This window comes from Diorhabda carinulata, chromosome 12 (genome assembly GCF_026250575.1).
Source record: "Diorhabda carinulata isolate Delta chromosome 12, icDioCari1.1, whole genome shotgun sequence".
In the NCBI taxonomy this organism is placed as follows: domain Eukaryota; kingdom Metazoa; phylum Arthropoda; class Insecta; order Coleoptera; family Chrysomelidae; genus Diorhabda; species Diorhabda carinulata.
Window position 1 is genome coordinate 2,251,030 of NC_079471.1, and position 25,692 is coordinate 2,276,721.

The 25,692-nt window shown below is 34.2% G+C and overlaps 1 protein-coding gene across 7 annotated transcripts; it reads right to left on the reverse strand.

The window, feature by feature from the left end:
- LOC130900114 (G protein-activated inward rectifier potassium channel 3-like) lies at positions 1-25,574 on the reverse strand. 7 transcript variants are annotated; one of them, XM_057810466.1, is made up of 5 exons: positions 25,417-25,574; positions 18,382-18,744; positions 4,951-5,312; positions 4,197-4,883; positions 1-413 (listed from the first exon to the last, which is right to left on the reverse strand). In XM_057810466.1, the coding sequence occupies exons 2-5, from the start codon at positions 18,669-18,671 to the stop codon at positions 64-66; spliced, it is 1,689 nt and encodes a 562-aa protein (XP_057666449.1). In that variant the 5' UTR covers positions 18,672-18,744; positions 25,417-25,574; the 3' UTR covers positions 1-63. The 7 variants fall into 7 exon arrangements, with proteins under 7 accessions (XP_057666449.1, XP_057666448.1, XP_057666450.1 ...); XM_057810465.1 differs by lacking the exon at positions 25,417-25,574 and adding an exon at positions 21,675-21,908; XM_057810469.1 differs by lacking the exon at positions 1-413 and adding an exon at positions 3,062-3,240.
- Positions 25,575-25,692: the final 118 nt, after the last annotated feature.

The following is a 25,692-nucleotide window of genomic DNA, read 5'->3' on the forward strand; positions in this document are numbered from 1 at the left end:
TTTAATATAAAAATAAATTTAATATAAAATCAGCTAACATTAAATTAACTTTATTTACACAATTTAAATCAATTTCCCAATATCTTCTTCTTCTTGTTCGTCTTCTTTTTCTTCTAAAATGTCGTACTGCAACTTCCCAGGATTCATCGAAGTGGCTTTTCGTTTGCTTTCGTTATCTTTAAGAGTTTTATTATCTTCTAAACTCTTATTGACGTTTTTATTCTTCCTTTGTGTTTTTTCTACATTTGGAATCTCGTCTGTTTGAGCTGTTGGTTCTTTATAAAAAACATCAAAATATGGTTCTTTTCTGAAAAGAGGTTCTAGCGAAGGAACTCTCGAAATAGGAGCACTTTGAACAAGGAAACTGTTACTTGGAGAAATACGATTTGGAGAAAGAAATCTCATATCCATATCTAAAAAAGAAGAAGAGGATAATTACCGAAATTAAGTCCAGTTTTAGTAAGTTAAATAAGCGTGTGTATTAAATTCAAAGCTAACGTAATTTATTTAGCACTTTGTGTACGAAACTCACGAGCTCAGCACACAAAAATCAATTGGAACAAGCTTCGGTAGGTTTTGTGTCAAGTGTCAAATTTGAAAACGTGTCACAATAGTTATTTATGTCACAAATGTGTGAAGCAGCCTTTTTTCGACGAATATGAGTGTCAAATAAGTCGAAAAAAGGCCTTTACACACGAATTGCATACAAAATTTTTTAATGGTAATTGTCCTCATAAAATATATTATACGTTTATTAATATTTTGAACATTCCAATCAAGATTAGCTTAGAATTTGTGTTAATCAATTTGTAAACTCGACTTGAACCTGGGACCATCCGCATGTGTGCCTCGTACTCTAGCCACTACACTGAGAAGACCTTAATAATACGTTTTTCGCGCACTAGAAACTATATTTTGTACTACAAATACCTTCTCAATCCCTTTTATAGTCTTCATCATTAAGTAATAATGCATATTCCCAATTAGTAATTTTAAATTGGGGTGCACTATGATATCTTGAGCTTTTCGCCCTCTTGCAGGTTCTACAGGTACTACTGATTATATGAATGTACTTACCATCGTATAGATTGAAATGAAACGTCATTTTTTAGGTTAGTTTATATTTTTTGTCATAACAATTATTTGCTATACAACTTTTATACTATTCGTGAATTTAATTGACAATCTGGCAACAGTGCAGTATCTAAAACGCAGATCATCACTCGTGTGAAGCTTGGCTTATTAATAATATACGCGCGTGAAGTAATTTGACTAAAAATTGTTTTTGCTACCGAAATTTTTGGTTATTAAGGTTATACACAGTCTATTCGATTGTATTAATTAACAAATTGGTATCTCAATCACAATTATCTGTCACGTAATGAGACGTACGTTCTTTTGAACTATACAGTGCGTTCGAGAAAGTGATGAAACATCTTCAAGAGTTAACTTGAAAACGATGTTGGATGTCTCGTTGGAACGCGCGCGCTTGTAATCTGTTTAATTTATCTTCTACGCGAACGAGGGCGCAAGCGTAAACGTTTATAAGTTGACCTTGAATATAAAAGCGTTTTCATGCTTCTATGATTCCAAAATGGCGTTCGTTTATTTTAGAAACAATTTCGGTTGGAAGAATCGATTCTTTTCAAGAAATTATAATCAATTATTGGTTCTAAAAAAATATAAATTGATGTTTTTAGTCTCTTTTCATAATTGAAATGTACGAATTGGAGTTGATCTTTGAATATAAAAAATGTTGACGTAGATCTTAATTTGCCATTTTCTTTTTGTCATTGACAGTTTGTACGATCTGAGTGGATGCCTTTTCAAATAGAAAAGAGAAGAATAAACTACAATAATAAAGTTTTATTCATAGACAAAGTAATACTAGACTGATTCTAATATAATTCGTGTTTTAATATTAGAATGACATACAAAGAAAGTTACGGTCAAGCTATTTCTGTCAAGCGTTATATTTCTTTACACCCTTCGAGTCGTAAACTCGATAAATCGATTTATGAAAAGATCGATTTCCAAAAAATCGATTTTTACTAATCTTTAATGTTCAGAAAACCATAGACAAATGAAACAACCCATCAGCTGATGGCATTTACCCACTGGTTTACCAGTGGTACTGGATGATCGTCGACTGAAAGTGCAGTTGGCATTTTAAAAAGGGCGGTACATCGCTAATTAACTGAAAATTTGGTCACGCAAGATGGGCGCCGCGTTTGCTTACAATGGAACAGAAACAGCGTCGTGAAGATGTTTCCATCGAATGTTTGGCAACAGTGGATGAAACGTGGGTCTATATCTTTACACTCGAAACAAAAGAACAATCAAAACAATGGATTGAAGAGAGAGAACCGGCTAAAAACAAGACAAAGACCGTTTCATCTGCAGGCAAGGAGATGGCGTCGCTTTTTTGGGATGCTCGTGGGATAATTTTAATTAACTACTAGATACTATCAACGGCGAGTATCATACGAACTTATTGCAACATTTTGAGCGAAAAATCAAGCAAAAACCGCCGTGTTTCATCAAAACAATGCACCAGGTCACACATTCGTTATTGGAGTGGCCAAAATTGATGAATTAAAGTTTGAATTTCTATTTCATGCACCTTATTCGCCAGATTTAGCCCCCTCGGATAATTTTCTGTTCTTAGACTTGAATAAACGACTCGGTGTTAAAAGATTTTCCAACAATAAAGAGGTAATTTCGGCAACTTGAAGATTCTTATTATAAAAAGGGTATCGAAGTTATTGAACATCGCTGGGAAAAGTGTATGGAAGTAGAAAGAGGTTACGTTGAAAAATAAATGTATTTTTCTCCAAAATTTTTGTGTTTTCTTTGTTGGACCGTCCTCGTACCTAAATTAGTACACGCCCAGATGCCACGTAAATAATTTCTGTCACAAAAATTTATTCATCATATTTTTTGACCACACCCCGTATACAAAACATAAATATTGCATTTACCGTTACCCAAATATTCTCTTTTTTTTTCGAATTCAAGGCTGTAAAAGGTAGAAGTCATTTTTTGATAATAAAAAAATCACTTTTAGATTTTTATTTTCGTTTATAACTTGATTACGATAATAACCATACAATATACAATAATTGGAATGGGTACTTAAAATAAATCACAGTCGCAGTCAGGGAAAAAAACCATTTTACTGAAAAAATGCACTTTACAATAAAGGTAAGTCCGATGCTGGTATTGTCGAAACGGTTACATCTGCAAGTAAAAAAAATGTTGTAGACGTTTTCGTTCCTCTATATTAAATGATAAGGAAGAATCTGTATAACAAACTAAAAATGAAATTAGTCAGTTATCGCAATGTTCAACCCTGAAACAAAAATTGCCTAAAATATTTGGCATATGAACTACAAGGATTCAGTGTTCTATTGATTTGGAAAAACCTTTGAATGTGTGCACTTAAGAGACAACAAACAAATAATAGGCGAAAAGGTTATGTCAAGATGTCTGAAAATGAAGATTTACATCGATTTAATAAAATACTACATAGTATTTAAGTCTTTAGAAATAGAAATAGAAAACTATGGTGACGCTAGAGTGTAAAAAAGTAAAACAAGAAGAATAGCAGTTAGTCAACCGCCGTATGTTTTATGTCAACTGTCAACTGCCGCGTGTTTTGTGTCAACTGTCAACTGCCGCGTGTTTTATGTCAACTTTCATGTGCTTTGTTCTGTGTTATCTGTCTTATGGGCTGTCATGTCCCACGGTATCACATACCGAGACGAATTCCCAAAAAGCGACGTGGTTTTGTTGTTGTCCGGGTTTTAAATGCTTGAAGTGGCCATGGCGAGTGCGTTATACAGTGTCACTCGTACTCCAATTAGGACATTTCGCGTTTTTCATATTAATTATGATTTATTTGACCCGGCGGCCACGGGGAGTGAGATGAACTACCCCTTCTACCTTGGTGGTGCCACCCGTCATCTGTCAACTGTCTTGTATGCTACGTGTCATCAAAAATCTCGTCTGAGAGGATGATTTTTTCATTTTTGGGGTTATATCGCTCCACGAAACATCTTATCGGTCGCTTGGATCGTCATCGACATCGAAATCTTCCAAAATTGGAGTGGAACACTTCTTGATTCAAACCAAACAATCACCACAACCTACCACCACCAAAAATTAGTTTTGAGAATGTAAATATTCGAACTTACCAGATAACTGTTGCATTTTATGAAACTCTGCTAAATCAGCTCCCGAACACAGAGGTGTATCTATGGCAATGGTATTATCGAATTTGGAATAATTAACTTCGTATCCTTGTCTGTCTTTATTATAAGAAACGACAGGTTCGAATCTGTGTCCCCACAATATCTCGTTAGCTATATAACTCGATCGAGCTTGAGTCGATTGCCCCGTACTTTCGATAGTACCTTCCAAAATCGCTACTATTTCGAATTTTTCGTTGAGTATATCGCTAGCGGTGAGAAAATAAAACGGCGATTCCTCGTCTATTCGATGGACAATCGTCATCGGCCAAATAAAGAAGAGATTACTTTCGCATCCATCGGCATTCACTGTCAATTCCGTTTGAAAATTGTTGAGGGTTTCCCCTTCTTTGGTCGTTTTAGCCCTTATGAGTTGGGCTCGAATGCTCGCTCCTATTATGTGACTTTTACGCATATCTCCCACTCTGAACATGAGGCATAAATAACCTTCCCTTTGACAAATCACGGCGTTTTTGGAAAATTGGAGCGTTTGGGTACGAAGTTTAGGACGTGTCATTTTAGCGAAAACTATTCCTACCATGAAAGCTTGAATTATCATTCCGGATATACTTTGAAGACACATGATGAATATCGCTTCTGGACATTCTTCCGTTGTAGTCCTTACACCATAACCTAAAAAATTGATAGGAAACATTCATAGTTTATAATTATGTGATTAGGTTAGGCAGATCTTTCTTACCTATGGTGTGTTGGGTTTCAATAGAAAACAAAAAACACGAAGTAAATCCATAAATGTTTAATACGCAAGGAGACCAATTGGATTCGGCTTGTCTCGTTGGTAAATGTTCGTCTTCAAGATCGCCATGCGTGAAAACAATCAACCACCAAATTAGTGCAAATATAAGCCAAGACCCTATGAAACCGATTGCGAATATCGTAAGCGTCCACCTCCATTGCGAATCTACTAAAGTTGTGAAAATATCTTGAAGGTATCTAAGGCGTCGTTTTGAGATTCTCGATTGCAGGATGTTGCAGTCTCCGTTTTTGAAAACTGCCCGTTTTCTCATTTTTCTTAAGGCATTATTTTGTCGATAAGATCGCCTGAAACCCCATAAAAATATTTATTCTAACCTCAATATTCATAATCATCAGATTGTTAACATCTACTCCATTTCATACACTTTCGGGACGGTGTCTAAATATTGCTGATCAAAATAAGGAAATTACCGGATCTCACTTAGTTCCACGTCGTCTGGATCATTATATACGTCATGAAAATACATTATCTATGGCCCTCGGGCCACAGTGCGGCCTGCGATTAAATTTTAAGTGGCCCGCGCAAGTGTGGTTTCAAAATACATAGTGATCGATCCCGCCCGTGTCACGTTACTGTCAACTGTCAACCATCAACGTTGACGGGTGCAGCAAATTGCAGCTGACTGTGAATATGGAGATTTACAACTGTACTGTAATACAACTGTAATACAACTGGAATTTTTAGATACTCCAACAACATCTAAATGGATTTGAAAATAATCTCTAATACAATCCATTTGAACGCCCTTCAACGTGATCTTTACCATGGAATGGTCTAAATTTCTAAAACCATAAATTAAAAACGAGTAGAAAAACCCTTTGGCTAGCGCTGAGTCCTCCTTGACGATTGCATACACAAAAAACTGGGGCATATGTAGACACGTGATATACAGGTGATATACACCTTTGAATTTTGTAAAAACTAGGGAGTGTTTTTATAGGAATCAATCTTAAAAATATTAAACAATCAGATATTTGTTATCAAATACAAAAAATCTGGCTAAAACCGGTTATTTCCAAGGTTCTATCTCGATTATTGTCATGTGAAACATTTTGTTCATTGTTTAAAATAAATTCGACGATAAATCATAGTTATTTAAATGTTATTGCAGGTGATTGTACCTATTGTTTTTTCGCGTTTTCAACAATGGTTAAGGTACTTTCATATCTCTGCGCCTAATTATGTCAGTTCCAAGTACAAGTACAGGGTGTTCTTTACCAACTGTACGAGTTTTGCGTTTAGAAACATATGTCCTAATCTGGTTCAAACCAAACCTTTTCTGCACCATTTAGACAACGTCATACAAGCAACTATTTACTTTATAATAGAATATTTTCGAAAATCGATGCGCCATCTCGACAAATTGTTTTTTTCGCTCAATATTTAGATGGTCTCGTGGCATTGACCACCCTGTATTGGTTTAGCAATGCTACATTGAGTTTTATTTTAGTGTATTTACACTATCGGTCGAAAGTTTTTACCCACCGCATAATCCATTCATTAAATGTACTGAAAGTAATGATTCGGCCGTCACAGTCGCCCGATTTCAACCCAATTGAGTTGTTGTGGCACAAACTGGACAGGGAAGTCGAAATGGGTGTCTACGTCCTACTGGAATATCCTGAAAATAGAATAGAACCAAACAGGCGCGATTATCTGTGGGTAAAAATTTTTTAACCGGGAATTAGAGCACATTAGGTTTTCGAAAATAAATATTGAATCACAAAGGACAATTGTTGAACTAGGAAAAAATGTTTTACCTTTGAATTGGTAGTTTTTTTTCTGAGATTGCTGCACTTCTTTCATATCAACGTTTTTAAATTGATTGTGCTTTCAGTAAGTACTCGATTTTTCATAGATATCAAGGACTTCATTACAAATATAGTCAATATTTGATTTTTCAATTTTATGGATAATTTAATATGTTTTATAACATTGTATTTTCCGTACTAACGAAAGGAAAAATATAAGGTGGTTAAATAAAATTAGGGGGAAATTAGACGACGTGTAAAGTTTGATTCGTTCAGCAAAAATTGACATTAAACCTTCTTGGTGTTGATTTTTTTGTTTATACAGTAAATTAAGATCAAATAATTTACTGGTTTGTGTCATACAAATGTGGAAAGCCCTTGACAGTGTCTATCAGTGTACCATCGTCCAAATGACATTGTTGGATGTTGTAAACGAAAAAATACCATCAAAACAGACTGATCTGACGTATTCTGTGATCATAACCTCACAAAATTGAGACTGGTTTGTGTCATACAAATGTGGAAAGCCCTTGACAGTGCTATCAGTGTACCATCGTCTAAATGACATTGTTGGATGTTGTAAACGAAAAAATACCATCAAAACAGACTGATCTGACGTATTCTGTGATCATAACCTCACAAAATTGAGACTGGTTTGTGTCATACGAATGTGGAAAGCCCTTGACACTGTCTATCAGTGTACCATCCTCTAAATGACATTGTTAGATGTTGTAAACAAAAAAATACCACCAAAACAGACTGATCTGACGTATTCTGTGATCATAACCTCACAAAATTGAGACTGGTTTGTGTCATACGAATGTGGAAAGCCCTTGACAGTGTCTATCAGTGTACCATCGTCCATATGACATTGTTGGATGTTGTAAATGAAAAAATACCATCAAAACAGACTGATCTGACGTATTCTGTGATCATAACCTCACAAAATTGAGACTGGTTTGTGTCATATGAATGTGGAAAGCTCCTGACACTGTCTATTAGTGTACCATCGTCCATATGACATTGTTGGATGTTGTAAACGAAAAAATGCCACCAAAACAGACTGACCTGATGTATTCTGTGATAATAACCTCACAAAATTGATACTGGTTTGTACCATACAAATGTGGAAAGCTCCTGACACTGTCTATCAGTGTACCATCGTCTAAATGACATTGTTGGATGTTGTAAACGAAAAAATACCATCAAAACAGACTGATCTGACGTATTCTGTGATCATAACCTCACAAAATTGAGACTGGTTTGTGTCATACGAATGTGGAAAGCTCCTGACACTGTCTATCAGTGTACCATCGTCTAAATGACATTGTTGGATGTTGTAAACGAAAAAATACCACCAAAACAGACTGATCTGACGTATTCTGGGATCATAACCTCACAAAATTGAGATATTACCATTTCAATGTCTTCTAACTAGTAATTCAGTTTGTTAGTTTATTATTAACTTTTAATTTTAATTCAAACTCAACTTTGTTAATAGTTCTTATTAATTTTATACCCCAATATCAGATGGAAATGTCATCGATTTCAATTATTGTTTATTTCCATAAAAATTATCGGACTAAAGTTGTTTTTAACTTAACGTTGTATAATCAAATTTATTAGGTATCCTCTTATGCAAACAATCAAAGTTAACCAAAGACCACTTAACGTATTCAACATAAATTGATAATTTACTACGAATTCAATTAGATTAAAAGATTCAACCGAGATAAACGACATCACGAATCTATTTTGTTTAAATTATTCCAGTTGGAAATTTATAATTTTGTAGTACAGAATCCGTATCCGGCTACAGAATTTTTAGACCGGAAGCTATTGAACCGGAATTCGTCCATGATTTTCTGATTCCCGTCATGTTCATAGAACATCGATTTTTTGTGATTTTCCAATTCTTGCCAACTAAACAGATTCGGTTCAAAATGATCAGAAAAAATCTCAGAAAATCACAGACTCTGGATGAAAATGTTTCGCATATTCTCCCATACCTTGAACTCTCTATGCTGTATAATTATATCATAATTAGCCTTATTATTTGAAGTATAGCCCATCGTAATCTATGGTTTCGACCTAACGTTCAGGAAGCTCTTTGAAACCTTGGTTGAATCATTCTTTGGGATCAGAAAACCCAAAAACAAAAACTACTAGAGAAAATCCAGCAATAGATAAACACGTGTGAAGCAGGGACGAATAAGGACGGGAAGAAATCCTGCCGCACTTGGTTCACCTTAATCGAAGCAATTTGGAGCTGGGGTATACACCAAAGCTTTGGAGGAGGATCGAAGTAACCTTCATACCAAAAATAGAAAGAAATGGGGTCGTAATAGATCGTTTGGGTCGCACAATCTAACATAGATTTATTCGTCAACTAATTCTACGTGATTCCATCAAGACTTTCCGATCGAATCGATTTCTCTTTGCTACTGGTTCTGGTCATTGTCCAACTAAAATATTTACACATCTCTAATCGATATTCCGTTCGAACCTCGGTTAATTTGTTTGGCTCTATTCGACACGTATGTTATCTTTGGAAAGTCCAAGGGAATTCGACGATGGGCGAGTTATGGTACTAGTTTCCAAATAAAATCTATGAGTAAATTTCGAATTAGTTAATTTATGAATTCTGAATATGGAGTTGGTTTTTTTCATCAAACGTTTTGACATCTTACTTGTTTTTCTTTTTCGTCAGTAGTGTTATGTGTAATTCTGTTTGTTTCATCGTTATCAGTATCACTAGCACACATTCGTTCACTTTCACACAAACAAATGACGATTTAATTCTAGATATGAGACAAAAAAAATCATATTTAGACGCGAAACCCATAAAAAATAGGAAATTCAAAATATGTTTTGGAAGGTTGTCGTACGCTAGACTGCTTTAGCGACAATTGATGAAAATATATATACCGGGATTTTCATTATGAACGACTGGACGAAATGAGATTTTAGAAATATTATTTTGCGTATAGAACTCAAAGGAAAAATAATTATCTAGATTAGGTTACACCCCTCCGATTTCATTTTGTATATATAGGGCGCGGAAATCATCCCTTCAGGTACTTTTTTCCGTTTAAAAAATCAAATGATATACAAACTAATCATCGCTTGTTTTATTTATTGTCGACCACCTCATAAAGGAAAAACCATGGAAGAGTTTCCGATAATAGCAACCCCCTGCTTGTGATTTGATTTTTTGAACGGAAAAAAAGTACCTGAAGGAATGATTTGCGCGCCCTATAAGACTATAAGTTTTTTTTAGTGTTTATTTTCGTTTAAAATCCCAATAATCAAGTTAAATACGCGATTAATTTGCTTGGAATTGTTTGCTCAATCAAGCAAAAATGAAATACCTCAAAAATCAATAAATTTTCTTAAAAAATAATACAAAATATCGATAAATCTCGTGGTACTGGGAAATGTATGACGAAGACTACAGATTTCAACTTTAAAATCCCAATAATCAAGTTAAATACGCGATTAATTTGCTTGGAATTGTTTGCTCAATCAAGCAAAAATGAAATACTTCAAAAATTAGTAAATTTTCTTAAAAAATAGTACAAAATATCGATAAATCTCGTGGTACTGGGAAATGTATGACGAAGACTACAGATTTCAACTTTAAAATCCCAATAATCAAGTTAAATACGCGATTAATTTGCTTGGAATTGTTTGCTCAATCAAGCAAAAATGAAATACTTCAAAAATTAGTAAATTTCCTTAAAAAATAGTACAAAATATCGATAAATCTCGTGGTACTGGGAAATGTATGACGAAGACTACAGATTTCAACTTTAAAATCCCAATAATCAAGTTAAATACGCGATTAATTTGCTTGGAATTGTTTGCTCAATCAAGCAAAAATGAAATACTTCAAAAATCAGTAAATTTTCTTAAAAAATAGTACAAGATATCGATAAATCTCGTGGTACTGGGAAATGTATGATGAAGACTACAGATTTCAACTTTAAAATCCCAATAATCAAGTTAAATACGCGATTAATTTGCTTGGAATTGTTTGCTCAATCAAGCAAAAATGAAATACTTCAAAAATCAGTAAATTTTTTTAAGAAATAGTACAAAATATCGATAAATCTCGTGGTACTGGGAAATGTATGACGAAGACTACAGATTTCAACTTTAAAATCCCAATAATCAAGTTAAATACGCGATTAATTTGCTTGGAATTGTTTGTTCAATCAAGCAATAATGAAATACTTCAAAAAATCAGTAAATTTTCTTAAAAAATAGTACAAGATATCGATAAATCTCGTGGTACTGGGAAATGTATGACGAAGACTACAGATTTCAACTTTAAAATCCCAATAATCAAGTTAAATACGCGATTAATTTGCTTGGAATTGTTTGCTCAATCAAGCAAAAATGAAATACTTCAAAAATTAGTAAATTTTCTTAAAAAATAGTACAAAATATCGATAAATCTCGTGGTACTGGGAAATGTATGATGAAGACTACAGATTTCAACTTTAAAATCCCAATAATCAAGTTAAATACGCGATTAATTTGCTTGGAATTGTTTGCTCAATCAAGCAAAAATGAAATACTTCAAAAATTAGTAAATTTTCGTAAAAAATAGTACAAAATATCGATAAATCTCGTGGTACTGGGAAATGTATGACGAAGACTACAGATTTCAACTTTAAAATCCCAATAATCAAGTTAAATACGCGATTAATTTGCTTGGAATTGTTTGCTCAATCAAGCAAAAATGAAATACTTCAAAAATCAGTAAATTTTTTTAAGAAATAGTACAAAATATCGATAAATCTCGTGGTACTGGGAAATGTATGACGAAGACTACAGATTTCAACTTTAAAATCCCAATAATCAAGTTAAATACGCGATTAATTTGCTTGGAATTGTTTGCTCAATCAAGCAAAAATGAAATACTTCAAAAATTAGTAAATTTTCGTAAAAAATAGTACAAAATATCGATAAATCTCGTGGTACTGGGAAATGTATGACGAAGACTACAGATTTCAACTTTAAAATCCCAATAATCAAGTTAAATACGCGATTAATTTGCTTGGAATTGTTTGCTCAATCAAGCAAAAATGAAATACTTCAAAAATCAGTAAATTTTTTTAAGAAATAGTACAAAATATCGATAAATCTCGTGGTACTGGGAAATGTATGACGAAGACTACAGATTTCAACTTTAAAATCCCAATAATCAAGTTAAATACGCGATTAATTTGCTTGGAATTGTTTGCTCAATCAAGCAAAAATGAAATACCTCAAAAATCAATAAATTTTCTTAAAAAATAATACAAAATATCGATAAATCTCGTTCTGGTACTGGGAAATTTATGATGAAGACTACAGATTTCAACATTTCACGTTTTGAAATGATTGCAATTTAAATTGTCAAAAAATAGTATGTAACAGTCTTGTATTTATTTCCATTCGTTTTTCCACGATATTCCAAAGATGTGAATTGGAAATAGGACACTGATTTCTAACTTCCCTATACAATTTGTCCCACGACTCAATCGGGTTAAGGTCCTGCGACTATGACGTCCAAATCAGTACATTTTTCCAACTATTTCAAATACTCTTTAACAAGCTTCGAGGAAGGTTTCCAGTCCCCCAAACCATCACCAAGTCTCCGTCGTATTTTACAATCGGGATTTTACAAGGATCTAACATCCTTTGACCTACGCCCATTCTATTCGACCCAAATATCGCAAACTTTGACTCATCACTCCATAAAACTCTTTCCCACTCTTCACGCGTCCAATTTATATGTTTTTCGACCAACTGCAAACTGTTTTTTATCGTCAAAGCTCTTGGTGGATAAAATTTTTTCACGTTGTAGTACGTCGAGGTATTTTTAATTCAGCGGTTACTTTTGCCTAGACTGCGAAGACTTGGCGATTAGTTCTTGATTTAACCCGTTTCGAAACTTGCAAGTCTGAATTTTCGAGAAAGAAAACAATGGATTATAAGGGCGGGCAAAAATTTTTTATCAATGTCATTAGCTTAAGAATTTATGGCAGCGATTAATTAATATTTTATAGTCAAACAGAAATTTTCTAAAATGTAATTTATCGAAGAAATTATTTACCTCAGTTTACCACGAGACGCCAAACTTTGTCTCGATTTGTCGACCGGATTTATTTGAATGTTGACCGGGGAATACGTTTCGTCTATGGATAATTTTACTTCGTTACTTTTCTCACTCATTACATTCCCGAAAAACTATATCACGTAAACTGAACGCATTCACCGATGGAATGCGAAAATGAAAATTAAGATTTTTATCAAAATTTACGGTGATACAGATTTTGTTATCGTGACACCTTCGTGTCTTATATATTTGTATTAATATTTCTCGTTCAAAGAATCGCAGACATAAAATAAATCTCGATACACTCAGTTGCATAGTTCTATTTCAATTTGTTTAATCACTTAAGTAAATATACGAAATTTTATATATTATTTTGGTTATATCATTTTAATTGTCAATGAGTGTCGGTGTATACACACGATGATTCATAATATCATAAAAAATGAATAATATAAATAATGTGTAGTACTATATAAAATAGATTGTTTCGAATGTGTTGGTTTTATTGTTATATCAACAGGAATCCGATTATCAGGTGGAAATAGTGAAAGTTATCCTGCCACGAATGATCCAGAGCCTCTTGGATCGTGGATTGAACCCTTCGAATTTACGGAAACGCCATAAATATCCTTTAATCATGCGTTTTTTTCACTATTTCCTTCCATGAGAACTTAGTCTTCATATATTTTTTCTTCCCAACTGTTTTATGTCTATTTGACTGGTTTTTACTTTATGCTTTTTTTTAACAGAGTTGACTTTCCGTTGTATATGCCCAAACCTCTTTTGATAACAGTAAAGTTCGTTATCTGCCTCTGCATTTTTTTCGTCCTCGTCTTGGACTTAACATACACTTTGTTTTGTCTTAGTTAATGCTTAGTAATCTGGTTTCTGCTTCCTTGTTTATTTCTGCTTTCATCAAACTTTCTCTATCTCTTAGTTAATTCCTGTATTTCTTATCGAGTGGCTGAGATCTGCTAGTGGAGTTTAATGGATAGATCATTCAAATCTGATCGCTAGGATTCAAAATATCTCGGTTTGAAGTTGTTGCTTACCGAATATTCGTTACCTAAATCGAGCTCTGAATAGTATTTATGATAATTCAATGCCAATATTTGGATACTTATCGAGTAGTTGGGATTCTGCTAGTGGAGTTTAATGGATAGATCATTCAAATCTGATTGCTAGGATTCGAGATATCTCGGTTTGAAGTTGTTAATTTCCGAATATTCATTACCTGAATCAAATATCGAGCTCTGAATAGTATTTATGATAATTCAATGCCAATATTTGGAAACTTATCGAGTAGTTGGGATTCTGCTAGTGGAGTTTAATGGATAGATCATTCAAATCTGATCGCTAGGATTCGAGATATCTCGGTTTGAAGTTGTTAATTTCCGAATATTCATTACCTGAATCAAATATCGAGCTCTGAATAGTATTTATGATAATTCAATGCCAATATTTGGAAACTTATCGAGTAGTTGGGATTCTGCTAGTGGAGTTTAATGGATAGATCATTCAAATCTGATCGCTAGGATTCGAGATATCTCGGTTTGAAGTTGTTGCTTTCCGAATATTCATTACCTGAATCAAATATCGAGCTCTGAATAGTATTTATGATAATTCAATGACAATATTTGGAAACTTATCGACTAGTTGGGATTCTGCTAGTGGAGTTTAATGGATAGATCATTCAAATCTGATCGCTAGGATTCGAGATATCTCGGTTTGAAGTTGTTAATTTCCGAATATTCATTACCTGAATCAAATATCGAGCTCTGAATAGTATTTATGATAATTCAATGCCAATATTTGGAAACTTATCGAGTAGTTGGGATTCTGCTAGTGGAGTTTAATGGATAGATCATTCAAATCTGATCGCTAGGATTCGAGATATCTCGGTTTGAAGTTGTTAATTTCCGAATATTCATTACCTGAATCAAATATCGAGCTCTGAATAGTATTTATGATAATTCAATGCCAATATTTGGAAACTTATCGACAAGTTGGGATTCTGCTAGTGGAGTTTAATGGATAGATCATTCAAATCTGATCGCTAGGATTCGAGATATCTCGGTTTGAAGTTGTTAATTTCCGAATATTCATTACCTGAATCAAATATCGAGCTCTGAATAGTATTTATGATAATTCAATGCCAATATTTGGAAACTTATCGAGTAGTTGGGATTCTGCTAGTGGAGTTTAATGGATAGATCATTCAAATCTGATCGCTAGGATTCGAGATATCTCGGTTTGAAGTTGTTAATTTCCGAATATTCATTACCTAAATCAGATATCGAGCTCTGAATAGTATTTATGATAATTCAATGCCAATATTTGGAAACTTATCGAGTAGTTGGGATTCTGCTAGTGGAGTTTAATGGATAGATCATTCAAATCTGATCGCTAGGATTCGAGATATCTCGGTTTGAAGTTGTTAATTTCTGATACAATAACTGATGCAGAAATCGGGCTCTGGAGGGTATCCACGGTCATCCAATGGTAATAAGTCTATAAGATAGCTGGACATCTTCTACCTAATGAAATTTGATGGTAATATCATTCAAATCAAGTCAGTAGGAGTCGAAGTTTGAAGTTGAAAAGTTGAAAAAAAAACCCACGCAGAACGCGATGTTTCATTCAGATTTTTTAGAAATATATAATTGTCGCAATTTGGGTTTTAATTCGCAATTTTTTATTAACGATCATTTTTTTAGTAATATTAGTAAATAAAAAGTTATACTAGGAACTTAAATGTGTGTTTCTAATTTTTTTAGAAATTGAATAAAATTATTTACCTGCTCGTTTGACTAGGTGAACTAGGGGTTTTCAAATTTTCTCCAGATATGTCTCCATATTTAAGAATACTTATAGGAGAAGGAGGTTCTTTGATTAAAAGTCTTGTTTCTCCTTCCGCAACCATTTTTTTTTTCAACAAAAAAAACCAAACCCAAGCAAATTAATTATAATATACTTAACACATGATAAAACTCGAAAAAGAACTAATAAAAACACATATACGACAAATTATTAATACGTGATTACTATTTGTACAGAAAATTAACACAGCAGCGAGAAATGTTGAACTAAAATTTGTTTTTTTCTAGACATATTCCTATGTTTACAGTGACGATGTTTCGTTATCGTGACATCTACATGTCACATTTATTTTCCTCAATATTTATTACGTCCTTATCTAAAATATTTAGAAAACACAGATTTTCATCCAATTGCATATTCAATACCCCCAATACAGTCACCAGATGCGTGATTCCACGCTTTGAAGTTGGTTCTTCACGTGCAGTACACTTAGCTGACCGTAGATGGGACTGCGGTATGGAATTCCATCCATTGTCACATGTCAACGAAAAATTTCGGGTTTATCTCGGCTGTTTTAGTCTTATTTTGTGGAATTTTTGGATGTTTTCGTCGACGATAGTCTCTTTGGGACGTCCACTGCACGCTTCGTCCTCGCTTCTTAACAAACTACTTCTAAACAGTTAGCCACAGTCCAACTAATGTTTATTGAGTCCAGCCTTAGATTCAGTAGCTGTTTATTACCAAAAGCAATGTTTTATTAACTCGGAAATCCCTTTGTAACCATTCTATGAAATGGTTACAAAGAGGACGATTCATAAAGAAGAAAATGCTGTTTGTCAAGCATGTACTTTAACAGAAGAACCCAAATAGATCTGGGACTGGGAATTACTGAAAGGAAAGAGATCAAAACATAACCTAAATGCTTTCAAGGCCACTATGAAGAAAAAAACTAGAGATAAATTTAAGTTTTATCGACGTTTCGGTTCAACAGAGGGCGTTAGATCATTGATCCGATTTCGTGGTCTCAATCTTTCAACTCCTAGCGACGAATTACTCCTTTTCGTTGATTCCAAGGACTCAATCTACCTACTCCTTGGAATTTCACCGAGGAAATGGAAATTCGACATATATTATTGAATATGTTTACCTTGGTAGCATGTAATAATCGGTAGTAAGTGAACGAGTTCACTAAGGTGACCTTCCTTATGCAAACATAATTAAATGTAATAAATCTCACCTGGTATATATTTATTTAAACAATTTCTGGAAAAAAGACGTTTATTTCACTTGGTAAATCAAAGTTTACTCGGAAATTAATTGCTCTTCGACATAGTTAACTTGAAATAACTATGATGTACTTAACATGACATAGATTCCTTATCAAAACGTGATAAATAACTTGATAATACCATTGTGACAAACCTCTCACACTTTGATTTTATGATTACAATTAATTATATCAAAATAAAATAATAATTACGTGTTGCTACGACGATATAAGTAATTTTTATTTACCCGGTATGCCGTCATCATAATTGAATCTACTCTCGATTATTTCGGTAAAGAAGAAACAAAAATAATTATTATAAGTAGATATGGCAACACAGTTTTTTTTGCCATATACTTTTCGAAATGATGAATCTGATTGATACGAGTTTCGATCAATTGTGGTTGGGTCCTATGGAGGCTAATTTATGAGTTAAACTACAAATTGTGAAGTTCACTTTGTGTAGAAAGCAAAGAAGTCTTGAGTTCAAGATGTTCCCTCTAGCTCCTTTCCAGAATGTCCTCTCGAACATTGATTATCTGCCCACGTTTGGTGAAAGACACCAGAATGTGTCACACACTTGTGTCATCTGTCACTCAGCTTGACAGTTATTCGTCGACATCTTCTTAAGCCGCTCAATAGTTTTGTACCATCTTTAAGGTACTCCTGGAGCAAATTACGATGCTTTGCGTAGTCATCAGCTTTAACTGGGATTATGCTTCTCTTCTAGTACCTTAGATGATCATCTGTCGAAGGTTTTGATATGTCGTATGACCGGGGCTTTCAACCACCTATTCAGAAAGTTGTCTTCAAGTTTATTAGACTTTTGATGAAACCTTAGTACCTCGAAAGGGTTTAATCATATGCGGACGATATCACTTTTACCTCTAGACATCTCTTGACTAAATTCTCGAATTGATACGTGCTATAGAGGGTGGTTCCCATAATTCAAAATAGTCAATCAATCGTTTATAACCTTTCCAATACCATAAACTTTAGTTGTTTAACGCTTAATTACTCTTTGGCTACTAGCCACCGCTTACGAAGAAGCCCCCCACATCGTCACATCAAAATTTTCGTGCTTTCTTTGTTGTACCAGGTACTTCCAGGTAATCTGCTTTACATACATCAAATATCTTTTGTTTTGTCTATTCCATTTTTATTATTCTCATTGCAAACCTTAATTTGATTCCAAGCACGATGGAGAAGCTGTAGACCGAAGCCTAAATCGCCACAATTCCAGTTCTGCAGAGGAAAATTGTTTCTGTATCAGGGCCTTTCCTAATATAAGTTTATCTTCGGTAGTTGGGGTTTATCGAGGCCGCTCTGGATAAAAGCTTTCCATGATAATATATCCATTAAAAAAAAACGTAAACATAGCAAAACCATTATCAAAAAAAACTTACCTTATACCGTCTAGCCTAACCGACCCAGGTGAATGATATAACGAACTATTGGCCGTGGAAACTCTTCCCAAACTTGGAGCATGGGACAATTTGGTGAGGCTGCTAAATGTGTGTATTCGGTTGAGGTTAGGAGCACTAGGAGTTGAAAGTAGATGTACATTCCTACACGATTGCGGTAGAATTTTATAATTTGATTCTTCGTATAAATTTTTGAGCTCGTTAATTTCATCATTGATTCCCGGCTGATAAAAGAGTTTTTCGTTTGGAGAAGTTGCTTCCATTGTAGTCATTTTACGTCATCTATCTTTTGAGAAAACTGTGGTTTTCGATGGACCTTGTAACAATGACATTTGGAAGGTTAGACTGCAATAGAAATCATTTATTATATCAAAAAAACTTATCAGATATATAGGATGTAATTTGAGCAAAATAACTAGTGTAGTAAATCTTTTGTGTTCCCAAATAGAGCCATTTTGGAAGTCCAGGACGAGTAAAATGTACCTGCCTGTAAGGGAGTTTGGTTTAAACAGGATACCAGACTGTACTGATCCCTTTTTGTACCCCATTCGTTTTTTCTTCTTCCGAAAAACGAAATTTCAAAGCGAAAATAAATTCTTTGCAAGTAAAACAAAACAAAATTTCAAAGTATCTTTACAACTAATAATGGTAGTCAGAATCGTCTCAACTAGAGATAACATTTGATTGAATTATGAAGGGTTGTAAAGAGGGTGATACCACATACTAATCTTCCTCTTTGATTACACGTTCAATCTAGTCGCCATCGAACGATTCTTGACGATTCGGTTATTCAGTTTTGTGTGTTTAAACCTGACAAAACTTGACACAAAATTTCTAAGCTATCGCAGACTTTTTGGCTGGAACATTTCGAAGAAATTGTGTACATACAGCTTCGGCCAATGTTTACTATTCGATGTTTTCATTGTTTAACAGATGAGTCCACGTGGACTGACGGTTTGTTACATGTAAATCGAATTTTATACGGGGAGTAAACGTTATTTATTAATTTGGTATGAATGCCGTACGTATTTATGAAATATTGATTGAAATTAAAATTGCATTCATACCAGAAATTTATATCTAACCCACTTTAACTAGCAACCAGTTAATTTATTTGAATAAGGATTATGTAGGTAAATTCTTCCAAGGTTCTATTATTTTAAAAATATCGAAATTGAAAGCATTACCAACAGATGGTTGAATCTGCGGGCAATTTGTTATTATTTTTATAGTTTGAATTGTTGCATCGACCACAAAAATCAGAATAAAACTGTAAATAACACTAGCCTACACTCGATTTTGTTAATACGTTTCAAATATTCGTTTTTATGATACTGATGCCTATCTTTTTTTAAAAATGTTTGTCTATCTTTGGAACACGACCCCCAAACATACTGTCAGGATACTTGACTTAATACAGAAGGAAGCAATTCGAGTTAGAGTCGATCCAGAAATTTCTACAGCTCAAAACGTCCTTGATCTGTTTTACTTGTACTACCACGTCAGATGCCTTTCCGAGATTTCCAACATAATCCCACCTAGAGCTGTATTTGCAAGACAGACACTCACGATCACCGAGCTCAACTGTAGGTGTCAATTTATCGGGACTTCTTTCTTTGCAGAAGTGTAAGTGAAATCAACTACCAAGACACGTCTTTCCATTACAATCTACAGGCATATCCACACTCTCTTGTACAGTAATTGTATTCGAATTACCAACTAAAGTGTTGTCGTGATCAGATTGAAAACAAACAGACACGTTCTAAACATACATACGAATTTTAATTTTAACATAATTGCGATTATTTTCGTGCCAGCAGTAAAATCAGTCTATAAATGCTTTATAACAAATAATAATCATTAAAATTCCACGGCATCTTAAATTACAGGCAATTGATCACGATTTAATATCAAACTAAATGTAATTGAGCAATCAACAGAAACAATTTTGTATATAATAACGTTAACAAACGTTCCTATTTTGTTAATTGTTTGAAATGATGCTTAGTTTCCACAACATTTACACGATAACGAAGTTCTTGTGACTTGGAGGGTTGTACACACATACACTGTTCAAAATGCACCTTTCAAATAACGAAAGGTTCGATAGAAGCGTTCGGCAATCCTCTTCTTCTTTTCCACTACTGAAAACAACTTATAAAGTGAATAAAGTTGCTGAAGATGATAGACACTCTAATAACCTTGCTTGTCTTCATTTCTCATCGTTGTCCAGGTGTTTTCTCTGTCTTTTATACCAGCGATAATCTTCGTTAGTATTGTTGGTCCAGCTGGAGGTCTCATATCTGATCCAACCCTTGAAAGATTTGTACCAAATTGGGCTATAATGTCTTCTTGTGGCTGGGGAACAGATCTGGTGTATTCGGTGGTTGGACAACCAATTATGAGGTGATGGAGAAGCATCTCCTTTACTTTCGAAGCACCACGATTGAATTTATTCACCATTTCTTTGCACCAATCGACAGGAGCTTTTATTTTGAGAGAATGTCAAATTATGAAGTATCCAACGTGAACAATTCTTTTTGACATCCAAATGTCCAGCCGATTTTGGACGATTTTTGCTAAACTCATCTTGTAGTGAATTCCGAAAACTATCCAAACACAGGTTTAATCCACGTTGAAATTCATAGAAAATCATGGCATTAAAATGAACGCGACGTTTCAAGTATTACAAATAACACTCGTTCGACAACACTGAGTACGTTCACCATTGAAAATGTCAAACTTTATGTTGGCGATGTCAAATTTGACGTATTCACCTCAGTGTTGCCATGTGTCAAACTTTAAGTAGCAACGTATTGATTTACCTACTTTTTTGAAGATAATCTGATACCAAGACTGTCAAAGATGTATGATGGGGATGGAGAAACTCCTGAGCTTGGTGTACAGTTTCAAATTTAGAGGATATTAACATGAAAACAGTCGATTTATTGGAGAAACGATTCAAAGTTTGATTTTTCTTTTGTAATATTAGTTTTGCGTGAATAAGTTTCAAGCTCAAGGCTGAAATAGTACTAAATCTTGTATGTCAATAGATTGTTATCAGAATATTCGTTTTTATTACGAAAATATCAACATTTAATGCAAATTCTTCATCAAATTTTTATAGATAAACAGCAAGTAGTTTAACAAAAACTATATTTGATTATAAAGTAAAAGCGCAATTTAAAACATAAAACATTTATCAAACTTGTTCTCTTCGAAACCGTAAGTATTATTTGTTTACATTTTTTTTGATAATACGACTAAATACTTACCATAATTAAAATATCACCTTCAGATCTTACTGATGTACTTCCTTCTTTTTGTAATTAATACAAAGTAAATCGCACAAAGTGTAAAAAAAACCTGTTTAGTTGTTATTTTAAATAATTAATCACTTCCCACGGTTGTTTGAAGAACAATGTAGTCGCGAGAACAAGTCAGATCTGGTAGGTAAACCGCCGCGAACTAATAGTTTTGTTTGTAGCACGTTAGGAGTAGAAATAAATTTTTTTCTTATAATAAATATTCAAATGTGGTTCGGCGAATTCGGTATTAGTTTATAGGTCAGCATTATAACTGTTATTTTTCATTTGAAACGTATAAAGAAACTTCAATTTTCAATTTTTATTTAATTACATAGATATTAATACGAGGGTTGTTGATTCACTTTCGAAAAATAGGTGGTGAAATATACCAAATATATAAAGTGGAAGCAGGACACTTCTTTCAGACTTCCCTGACCGATTTACTCCACAACAACTCAATCAGGTTAAGGTGACCGCCACATAATAAATTTCAATGCATTATTTCTTTCCAATTCTAACAAATATTCCTTGCAAAGCTTCCAGGAATGCTTGGGATCATTGTTATACGAGAAAATATATTTTCCGCCGATTTTTTAATACTTTTATAGCTTTTTTATACAAAATCCATTCAATTTCTATCAGGTCTCCAGTCGTTCTCTCTCCAAAATATTACCGAGCCTCCACCTTGCTCTACAGTCGAGATTACATATATTTCTAACCTCAATCTTCGACTCTCCTCTTCATAAAACTCTCTCCCACTCTTCGTGCCTCAGATTTCCAGATTTAGTATATTTCTAACCTCAATCTTTGACTCTCCTCTTCATAAAACTTTCTCCCACTTTTCATGTCTCAGATTTCCAGATTTAGTATATTTCTAACCTCAATCTTTGACTCTCCTCTTCATAAAACTCTCTCCCACTCTTTGTGCCTCAGATTTCCAGATTTAGTATATTTCTAACCTCAATCTTTGACTCTCCTCTTCATAAAACACTCTCCCACTCTTGGTGCCACAGATTTCCAGATTTAGTATATTTCTAACCTCAATCTTTGACTCTCCTCTTCATAAAACTCTCTCCCATTCTTCATGTCTCAGATTTCCAGATTTAGTATATTTCTAACCTCAATCTTCGACTCTCCACTTCATAAAACTCTCTCCCACTCTTCGTGCCTCAGATTTCCAGATTTAGTATATTTCTAACCTCAATCTTTGACTCTCCTCTTCATAAAACTGTCTCCCATTCTTCATGTCTCAGATTTCCAGATTTAGTATATTTCTAACCTCAATCTTCGACTCTCCTCTTCATAAAACTTTCTCCCACTCTTCGTGCCTCAGATTTCCAGATTTATTATATTTCTAACCTCAATCTTTGACTCTCCTCTTCATAAAACTCTCTCCCATTCTTCATGTCTCAGATTTCCAGATTTAGTATATTTCTAACCTCAATCTTCGACTCTCCACTTCATAAAACTCTCTCCCACTCTTCGTGCCTCAGATTTCCAGATTTAGTATATTTCTAACCTCAATCTTTGACTCTCCTCTTCATAAAACTCTCTCCCATTCTTCATGTCTCAGATTTCCAGATTTAGTATATTTCTAACCTCAATCTTCGACTCTCCACTTCATAAAACTCTCTCCCACTCTTCGTGCCTCAGATTTCCAGATTTAGTATATTTCTAACCTCAATCTTTGACTCTCCTCTTCATAAAACTGTCTCCCATTCTTCATGTCTCAGATTTCCAGATTTAGTATATTTCTAACCTCAATCTTCGACTCTCCTCTTCATAAAACTTTCTCCCACTCTTCGTGCCTCAGATTTCCAGATTTATTATATTTCTAACCTCAATCTTTGACTCTCCTCTTCATAAAACTCTCTCCCATTCTTCATGTCTCAGATTTCCAGATTTAGTATATTTCTAATCTCAATCTTCGACTCTCCACTTCATAAAACTCTCTCCCACTCTTCGTGCCTCAGATTTCCAGATTTAGTATATTTCTAACCTCAATCTTTGACTCTCCTCTTCATAAAACTCTCTCCCATTCTTCATGTCTCAGATTTCCAGATTTAGTATATTTCTAACCTCAATCTTCGACTCTCCACTTCATAAAACTCTCTCCCACTCTTCGTGCCTCAGATTTCCAGATTTAGTATATTTCTAACCTCAATCTTTGACTCTCCTCTTCATAAAACTTTCTCCCACTTTTCATGTCTCAGATTTCCAGATTTAGTATATTTCTAACCTCAATCTTTGACTCTCCTCTTCATAAAACTCTCTCCCACTCTTTGTGCCTCAGATTTCCAGATTTAGTATATTTCTAACCTCAATCTTTGACTCTCCTCTTCATAAAACACTCTCCCACTCTTGGTGCCACAGATTTCCAGATTTAGTATATTTCTAACCTCAATCTTTGACTCTCCTCTTCATAAAACTCTCTCCCATTCTTCATGTCTCAGATTTCCAGATTTAGTATATTTCTAACCTCAATCTTCGACTCTCCACTTCATAAAACTCTCTCCCACTCTTCGTGCCTCAGATTTCCAGATTTAGTATATTTCTAACCTCAATCTTTGACTCTCCTCTTCATAAAACTGTCTCCCATTCTTCATGTCTCAGATTTCCAGATTTAGTATATTTCTAACCTCAATCTTCGACTCTCCTCTTCATAAAACTTTCTCCCACTCTTCGTGCCTCAGATTTCCAGATTTATTATATTTCTAACCTCAATCTTTGACTCTCCTCTTCATAAAACTCTCTCCCATTCTTCATGTCTCAGATTTCCAGATTTAGTATATTTCTAACCTCAATCTTCGACTCTCCACTTCATAAAACTCTCTCCCACTCTTCGTGCCTCAGATTTCCAGATTTAGTATATTTCTAACCTCAATCTTTGACTCTCCTCTTCATAAAACTCTCTCCCATTCTTCATGTCTCAGATTTCCAGATTTAGTATATTTCTAATCTCAATCTTCGACTCTCCACTTCATAAAACTCTCTCCCACTCTTCGTGCCTCAGATTTCCAGATTTAGTATATTTCTAACCTCAATCTTCGACTCTCCACTTCATAAAACTCTCTCCCACTCTTCGTGTCTCAGATTTCCAGATTTAGTATATTTCTAACCTCAATCTTCGACTCTCCACTTCATAAAACTCTCTCCCACTCTTCGTGTCTCAGATTTCCAGATTTAGTATATTTCTAACCTCAATCTTTGACTCTCCACTTCATAAAACTCTCTCCCACTCTTCGTGCCTCAGATTTCCAGATTTAGTATATTTCTAACCTCAATCTTCGACTCTCCTCTTCATAAAACTCTCTCCCATTCTTCATGTCTCAGATTTCCAGATTTAGCATATTTCTAACCTCAATCTTTGACTCTCCTCTTCATAAAACTCTCTCCCACTCTTCGTGCCTCAGATTTCCAGATTTAGTATATTTCTAACCTCAAACTTTTGTTTTATTTAGGTTGGTACCTAACATAACCTTATTTTTGTTTTAATTATGCTGGTAATGAAAGAATTTTTAATTAGAAAGATCCAAACTTCATATACTTTCAAGATGTGTTTTTTTGCCTATTTTATGCAGCAATTTTTGATTTTTTTAAAAAGATAAAATTGAAAAACCTGCAGTAGTTATTGAGACATAACCAAAGACATCTAGCGTTTGTTTTTATACTAAAATTAGTTTACAACAACATTATTTATATTCCTCACCTTTAATAGTTCATTCAACATTTGAATTTTATTAATTTTCGATATTTACTTGATAACGTGTAGTTCCAGCATCGTAAATTCAAATCACCAGCGCGCACATGTATACAATCCAACGACCACTTTATATTTTGATCTCTAATATTTTTGCATTCCTCATTATCCACTTGAAACGAGGTGGCAATTTCGGTTATTAGTCCCAACGTCAGTAGCGGTACGCACAAAATATTTCGAATTTATGCTTCAGCAAAAGCAGATTTTTACTACGATGATGCGTTG

Excerpts from the sequence above, each read along its gene's own strand:
- LOC130900114 (XM_057810466.1), bottom strand. The coding sequence starts at position 18,671 with ATGACTACAATGGAAGCAACTTCTCCAAACGAAAAACTCTTTTATCAG. Across the intron at positions 5,313-18,381 it reads GTTAGGCTAGACGGTATAAG|GCGATCTTATCGACAAAATA; the intron begins GTAAGTTTTTTT and ends ATGGGGTTTCAG. Across the intron at positions 4,884-4,950 it reads TGAAACCCAACACACCATAG|GTTATGGTGTAAGGACTACA; the intron begins GTAAGAAAGATC and ends TCAATTTTTTAG.